This window comes from Gossypium arboreum, chromosome 4 (assembly GCF_025698485.1).
Source record: "Gossypium arboreum isolate Shixiya-1 chromosome 4, ASM2569848v2, whole genome shotgun sequence".
In the NCBI taxonomy this organism is placed as follows: Eukaryota; Viridiplantae; Streptophyta; class Magnoliopsida; order Malvales; family Malvaceae; genus Gossypium; species Gossypium arboreum.
In genome coordinates, this window is record NC_069073.1 from 18,450,995 (window position 1) to 18,459,845 (window position 8,851).

Here is an 8,851-nt window from a genome sequence, read left to right on the forward strand (position 1 = left end):
AATTGTGTTGAATTGTCAATTGGTTTTTGATGACTGTAGGTGTTAATTTGGTTGGAAATTGGGTTAATGCTTAAAAAAAATTGTCAAATCAGTAAGTGACGTCGTGACACTAGCCTTCAACATCGCAAAGGTGAAATTGACAGAGAGTGGCGTCGGGACCTTAGACCTCCAATGTCGCAATGACACTCATTGTTTGTCAAAGTCGTGACATGATATCCTCAACGTCGCGACGCCAACCCGATAAATTTTAAAGTGTTACATTTTAGTCCTCAACCAACCTCGGGTTATCGAAAGAGTTTTCGTAAGCTCGTTTAAATCCCAGATATGATTATGTAACATATTGTAATTGTATATTGAACTTAATAACATATATAAATTGTTTAATCGATTTGAAAATAAGATTATAGTTGCTCCAGCAATAAATATGGCATCTTATAACTTGGATCCAACGATCGGATCAGGTAAGGGTGTTACAATAAAGCTTCTAGCTTTATTTCGTGCTATGAGTCAACTTGATATTAACTCTATCAAGAAAATTACTCAATAATTTTTTTTAAAAGTAAAACACATATTATAATGGTTTTTTACCCTATATTTTTATATAAAATCTTTAAATAAAACAACAAAAAATAAAATAAATGTCCAAGGATTGAACTCGATATTAAGGAAAATTTATACAAAAAATCACATATGATTTAATTGATAAATGAGTATTTTTTATATAAGTTTTCTTTCACCCACGTCATTGATTTGATATGATATAATACGATTATGGTGGCCAGTAGAGTTCAATAAAGAAATTACCAAAAGGTTAAACTTTGATTACAACGTGTACGTCCAATAAGGTTAGGTATGTCATTTACTTCTTAAAAAACTAACAACTAAGATTTTTTTCCTTTTTTTTTTCTTTAATAATTAATAACTCCCTTTAAAACTACTATGTAATTTACTATTACCCAGCTTATGATAGGATGAAAAATAGATACTTTCTTGAGAATTTAATAGTTCAATTAAAATTAATGGCTTTTATAGTTTGTTTGTTTTCCTGAGAAATGGCTTTTATAGTTAAAATAATAGAATAGGGACTTATTTAACTAAAAACAAATGTAAAGATTTGTTTAAACGAGATATAATAGTTTTAAGACTTTTTTAATATATTAGACTAAAGCACTACAATTTTTTCCTTTTATCTCTAATAATAAATAATTATTATTAAAAATTCTCATTTTTTTAAAATATAATTATTTATATTTTTGAAACAATGACTAAAAAATTAGGCATAATTCTTTCCAAATTCTTAGATAGAATTAAACGCGTTCAAATTCACATTCTTTTGTATTGAGAATAATATTGATATTAACTAAGTTAAGACTCAGTTAACGTATAATTATTTATACTAAATAAAATTATTATTTAAAAAAGATTAGAGGCTAACCTTACAGGTTCTGATGGGTATGAGTTATGATATTTCATATTATAATAAATAGAATCCGAGGGGCCATATTGTAGGTTGGAGGCTGTTTCGTAAGGGAGGTATTGGGGGTTTGCTTTCACATCGACATTCAACCCAAGAATATTTAGGTGAAATCATGTTAAAGACCCCATTTTTTTTTAATTGGGGAGCAATTTAGGGAAATATCACATTTATTTTATTGAATTGAATACGAAGAAAAGAAAGGATGAATTTTTTTATTATCCGAACATTAATCCATTTTAATGAATATGACTTACTCTAGCAGTTGACAATATTATATAAGTACAAAGAAATGTTTATTATTCCAAACTTAAAACGTTATTCTAAAAATATGATTTTATTATTAATCGGTTGAAATACACAATTAAATTTATAATGTTGTTGGTTTAAAAGAAAAGGAGATAGAGAAGAATCATTTAATAATATATTTTAATAATTGAATCTATTAAATTATCAATTTTTGGTTCAATCGGTTTAGAATGATTTATTAGTGTTTTTAACATTTTATTACATTACAATTTAGATCTATTTATTTGTTTTTGAATAAACAGCTTTTAAATTCCTTTCAAATATAATTTTTAAATATTCTATTACTTGTTAAAAATTAATTTCTGAATTATATATGGTAAGCATAAGTTTAGGACTTTACATATTTAAATGAATGACAGTGTGAAGTGTGATTTGTGATGATTTAAAGGGAGAATCACTTCAGTAGCTAATGTGACGTTCAAAATTCTAACTAGATCGTTAAATTTTTCTCTTGATGTTCTACCTTTTATCAATATTCAACAATTTACTCGGAAATAAGTTCAACCCTTATATTTAAACCAACTGATCTAATTATCAATCAAGTCGAATTAAGATAAAATAATATTTGATATTTAAAAACTTACACGTATACTTATAAAAGAAATATATGTATACAAATATAATCACAATTCACAATAAAATGAATAATCGATATATTATGATAAAATAGAAGCCAAAAAGGTTGAATTGTCTTATTCATGAGCTAGAATTTTCAAATTATTAAAGTTTTTTGGTTTTGAAGAAATTGAATTTACATTAATTTGGTTGACAAGTGTTGCACATGGCAAATCCAAAGAGATTATGATGTCTCTATTGTTCAACTTTGGTGTTTCTTCCAAAATATTCTCCCCTTTGCCCTATGTTAAAGGTTAGGAAATAAAACAAATCACATTGAAAAATGTTCCAACATTCAAATGTAAACCTTCGAGTTACGAATATAATAATAAATGTATATGAAAAGAAAAAAACAATACTTTGTGGTTTTTATTTTTGGATAAGAATTTTTTATTTGAAAGATGAAAATATATCTAATTTAGATCCACCAAAAGGTTATTTTATTGTTAAAACTAATATTATTTAATTGTAAAAATATATAAATATTTTATTTATAAACAGCAAAACAACCCTAATAATCCTTTTATTTTTTATATTTACGTTCTTACTTGTAAATGAGATTAGGGTCGATATCGGTGAATTAAGTCCGTTGAAAGAAGGCAAGGAAAATTTTTTGAATAATGTCAAAAGTTAATAGTTACACAAAAAGTCAATGAATGGGCCAAAATCCAGTGCGGTCCTCAAGAGCTGAAACTCCTGAGCAGATCTTCATATCTATGGGCGGCAGTTGTGGGGACCGCCACCATCGCTTTCACGGCATCCGTCTGATTAAAAACCGGCAAAAGCAGACAATACCGATCACAGCAAATGGGTCCCACATGAATTGGCTTCCCCATCCCTCCCAGCTCAACCTTCTCGAGTCCCAGCCTTGACCATTGCGACAGTATCAATACCCCTACTGAGTCCGGGCTCGCCCCCTCCTGACTCACTGATTCCACCACCGATTTAACGTACTCCCCATCCACTCGCTCTTTCGCTCTCTTCACCAGCATTGCCGCGTACCCTAACCCCTTCTCTGTCAAGTCTTTCACGCTGGTTTGCGCGCACCCTAACACGAACGCGTTTCCGTAATACCCTTTGGGCAGACTCGGCTTCACTCGCTCTCTGACGTTGATGCTGAATAGAAGCTTTAATATTTGATTTGAAGGCAAGTTTAAAGCTCTAGCCCAACTCCTCCATATATGCGCTGAGAGAACTTCGAATGACGTATAATTTGACTCCCCGACTCTGCTTGTGGAAAAAACTATCTTTTTCAACTCGTTGAGACTCGTTTTATCGAAAATGAATGAGGTGGGGACGAGTCTTTCGTTGGAGAAGCGAGACATGAACCCGCAAAGGTCTGGAACTCGGTTGAATTCGGGGTGACTCGATGAGCTGTTATTGTTATCTGTTGATGGCTTAAACGGTGGTCGGTTTAGCAGGTGGCGATCCCAAATGGGGTTGGGAGGGAACTTGGATTGACTCGTGGAGGCAAAGTCAGCGAAGGAGTTGAGAAACTCAGCACTGCCTATACCGTCGCAAAGACAATGATTAAAGCCAACACCAAGGGCAGCATTGCCGTCTTTTAGCCAGGTCAGCTGGACGACAAGTGGTGGGGTCCCTTTCAAGACATCGGCGACGTGGAAGGACAAGAGCTTCCTCCATTGCGTGACGAAGCGTGGAGCGTTGTCGAATTCGTGAACGTTAAGATCGGAGACAGCTTCGATGAACAAAGCACCCTGGGCTCGGCAAACAACCTCGAGACCGGTGGAAGCATCAGCAGAGCTGGCCCTGACTCGACCCGCCAGTGGGTAATAGGGAACCAGGGCTTTGGCTAGAGCAGCCTTGAGGCGAGCTGTGGTGGCGCGTGGGTCAGAAGCAGGGTGAGGCTTATAGACGAGAAGGTATTCAATGGTGAAACGTAGAAAAAGCTGAGAGTCAACAGCTGAGAGAGAGAGAACTCCAGTAGGTGTTGGCTCAGATGGAGTTACAATTGTAGCTTCATTTACATGAACCGATGATGATCCCATTTTCTTTTTCTGTTTGGTCACAAGGGAGATTGAGAGCTCTAAGGGGTTTATATAATAGAAAGAGAAAAAAATAAATAAAATATTTGAAAATTAAATTATGGAATAATAAACATGGGTATTAATTATAAAATGGACTAAGTTTTGCAAAAATGAGGAGGGATAGAGTGATAAAGATTATTATTAACAATGATGAGGATTGGGGAGTAAGGCATGTGGGATATTTGGTTGTCTAACTGTGAAAGATTTGGAGCAAGATTCTCCAGGCATGACTTTATGGATAAAATTATTAATCAAAACTAATGTTAACAGCTTGGCCTTCCTTTCTGTCTGCTACGCCCCCCCGTCTTATCATCATATATCATCTCTATGCATATGGAATATTTACCAAACTATCCAAGGATCCCCGGTTATTCTATTGATGTAATAAATTCAGAAATCACTTGGTCCAAATTATTATTTATTTTCTTTTTTATAAAAAAAAATGAATACCGGACATCATTGTTGCATTTGAATGGACAAAATAAAAATTTTCATACGGTGAAATAAAGCCGTGAATCACATTTGAACACCTATGCTTGCTAATAATCCTACTTTTTGGTAATTATAAAAGTTGTAAAACGTGAGATAGGGACAATTTCAACAACAAGACAAATTGAAGATTATAGCCACAATCTCGCAACAAATTATGATCAAATCTTGGGACACCAATTATAACATTTCAATTCATAATGAATAGTCAATCTTCAAATGATTAATACCTCAGTTTCACAACGTTAATTGAATTTACTACTTCTTAACCTCGCCACTTGGTTTCTTTTCTTTTTTACTTCCTCTTCTTTTGGTGTTTGCATAGGTAATCAACCTAACCAGTTTGGAATTGCTTGCTTCTTCCTAAAAGTAAAACAAGTGAAAGCAGTTGCTTTATTTAACAAGTTTTACTCTTTCATGTCGGCCATTGAAATTAAGAACGTACTGTCATGGGGATAAGGTTTGTAAAGGTAATATACATGCCCAAGCCAGCCAGCTAGCTACTTCAATTCAATCTTTGGATATATATGTATATAGGTAGGTAGGTTCATAGATATATCATCTGCTAAATATTATCTTATATTTTATTTATTTGAAGTTGTAGTATTAATTAATTGCACTAACTAAGAAAATGCTTTGTTAGGGTTAGAAGAATCATCAAGAATGGGTTGTTGGATGGTTCACAAACTTTTATATCTACCCAATTTTCTGTCGGGGCCTCAACAACTTGCCCATGCCTATTCCCATTGTTGATTAATTACACTTGATAGACATTTACATGCATACATATAAAAATGCTCAAATTCATTTCAATCCCCATGTCTCAGTTTCACACAATTTATTGAAAGAAATAAAATAATAATAATAATAAAAGGCAGTAAAATGTAAGAGAGAGGGTAAGATGATGCATGGGATTCATGTATCTAATCAAGACAAGACCAAGACATGAAAGAAGTTGAGAAAAAAATAGTAAGAGACTAGTTGTTTATGTTATGTCCCCAATGGTAGGCGCAGAGGAATATTAAATTTTGGAGACCTGTCTTTTGTGTAAATAAATTCCAGAGGAAAAAAGAGTGGGGGCTATTCCCTATTTCTGGATATTTGCTTAGCTGTGTGTATCGACTGGACTCGACGTGGAAACTATATTTGTTTTGGATGATCGACATACCTATATATCTTTATATGTAATCCAATTTATTATAATTTACACACTTTTAATTATATGGACATGCATGCATGCTTAACTTCTTTGCTTATAAGTTATATGCCCACTATGTATAATTTTTCTCACCTGGGGATTACCAATGCATTTTCAAATTATAAGATAGTTAAGGTTTAGGGAGAGTTGATTCCACCAACACTGTCTTCTTAAGTTTTGTTTATCTAAACTCTTAATCTTAATGATTTTTTTATCATAAAAAAATTTAAATGAAAGAAAGCTACGTGTTAGATGGTCGAGACATATTAGTTGATAAAAATAAATTTGTATTAAAAGTTATATTACAATTTATCTCTTCTACTGAAAAAATAGACAAATTATTTTTAAGCTAGATCAAAAAGTAAATTTGTATTTTTGTTAAAAATTTCATCCACATGTACTGTAAAAAACTAGCATGTCTGATAGAATAACTAGATAGTGACATACGTGGCATGCCATATTTATCTTATATTGATTTAAAGAGACCAATTTTTAATAGTAGAAATAGATAAAATTTTTAACAAAAGAACCGATTTATTTTTTGATCTAACGTATAGGTAATAATTTATTTATTTTTTGAATAGAGGAATGCAATTCTAGCTATTATTAAACAAAAGCTTTTTATGGAACTTTTACCAGAATTAAAAGTGGTATTTACATATTACTCCAGTAATACTTACCAAAATGCTAATGAATAGTGAACTAAGCCATATTCAAATCTTAATTTTATACTGCAAATATGCCAACAGTTGGGTTTTGATGACAAAAAGGAAGTGTAATAATATACAGCAAAAGATAAGAAGCATGACGAGGAACAGTCTTTTCTTTGACTCAGCTATTTATCAAACATCCTCATGATTCATTTTTCTTTTTTTTATTAATACTTTAAAGAATATTTTTGAGATTAACCCCTTTTTGTATAGACGAAATCGTGATTCTTCCATATAAAAACATGTAAATCTTCCACCTTTTTATCATTAGATCATGTACAATGCATAAAGCGAAACACTGAAATATTTGAAGTGCAGTATTTTTTATCTATGATTTATTAGGACTTTTAAATGGATATTAAAATATTTAAGAAAAATCCCATTTTTTTTGGGAATTTATCTCATCCATTTTAAACTGAAATTTGAAGCAGATTTATTCTAATGGAATTATCTTTAACCCTTTCCAAGGGTTTTCTTTCCCTTGTAGTTTTGATGGTTTGATGTTGAAAAAATGGCAGTAGCAGCTTATACAATATAGGTAATGTTGAATTCAATAATAGTTTCAGCCATCTCACACTTCATATCAACCTGCAGATATCGTTTATTTTTATTAATAAATCTCATGGTTGCAAATAAAAAGATTAAATATATAGCTGCCTCGACTAGTTTCGTTTTATGTTATTTTATGCAGTCAAATTTTCAAATATTTGTTTAAATAATATTTTTTAATTATTGTAATTAGTATTACACAATATGAAATGTTAAATATAATTAAAACATTAATTTCATATTCAACATAAAATATAATTTTATTTTAATTAATTAATCCAAAATAATATTATTCAGAATAATAACTAATAAATATAATAAATATACATCAATCATTTTGATAATTCAAACATAGCACTAATAAAAAATTCTAAACATTATTAAAATATTTGTACAAGCTATAAAAATCCAAATATTTTAAATTAAATTTTCACTATTCAATTTTTTTTTTTTTAATAGTTAAAAATTATTTAGAACTAAAGTAATATGATTTTTTTTTGCTTAATGGAAATTTAATAATTTAAATATAAATAACATAAACCTCCTCCATCTTTTTTATATAATTTTTAATGGTGTTCTTCAAGTTATATTTTCATAATAAGTCCTTTCAATTTGTTTATATTCAATAATGCAATTTACAATTTTACATAATAAGCCACTATAAAATTTAAAATCGTTTAAAAAGTCTATTTAAATTTATCACTATTTTTACAAAATAATATATTATTAAAATTGAAATAGATATTAAAAATAAAAATAATATTACAATAAATTATTTAGTAATCAAAATATTTAAATTTAATAAATAATAAATTAATAATTAAATTAAGTTAGAAAATATATAAAATGGAATTTCACATAATTTACTATTCAAAGTTAAAAATTCTCTATTTATTTTGAGAGAGAATAAAATGATTTTTCCGTATTACTTTTTAATGTAAAAAAAAGTCAACATGTAGCACCCCAAACCCGGCCCAGAAGTTATGGCCAGATCCAGCATGCCACATCAAAAACGTAAAAAAATTTTCCATTCTAAGTCCAGAAAATCGTACTTGATGTTCAAAAGATTAATTCATTAAGGGTTAAAGTGAATGGAAGTTGTGCACCAGGTAGGAAACCGGAAAAGAGGTGGTGAGTCCATCGGACTGCTTAAGTACCAAGCTCCCTTCGGATCCAATCCTAGACATGCATACCGCCATTGCCACACCTTAACGTCATGGATATTTTTAGGAAACCGATTTGATTAAGTCATTTTTAGGAAAAGTAATTAATTTTGGAAAATACTTTCATTGCGGAAGCTTTGCTTGTTGTCGTGTTATTTTGAAATCAATTGTTGTTTTTGAAAAGCGCCTAAAGCTATCAATTTCAACATTTAAAATAAGTAATACCTATCTTAGTAATACATATTAAAACCATCAAAAATAATTAAGCGGCCTTATTACATTTAAAACTCAAAACT

At 30.5% G+C, this 8,851-nt stretch overlaps 1 protein-coding gene across 1 annotated transcript; it reads right to left on the minus strand.

Annotated features, from left to right (window-relative positions):
• Positions 1-2,987: 2,987 nt before the first annotated feature.
• Positions 2,988-4,706, minus strand: LOC108459675 (alcohol acyltransferase 9-like). The gene has a single exon (XM_017759074.2). It carries the CDS (start codon positions 4,405-4,407, stop codon positions 3,079-3,081), a length of 1,329 nt encoding a protein of 442 aa, XP_017614563.1. The 5' UTR covers positions 4,408-4,706; the 3' UTR covers positions 2,988-3,078.
• Positions 4,707-8,851: the final 4,145 nt, after the last annotated feature.

Excerpts from the sequence above, each read along its gene's own strand:
- LOC108459675 (XM_017759074.2), bottom strand. The coding sequence starts at position 4,407 with ATGGGATCATCATCGGTTCATGTAAATGAAGCTACAATTGTAACTCCA.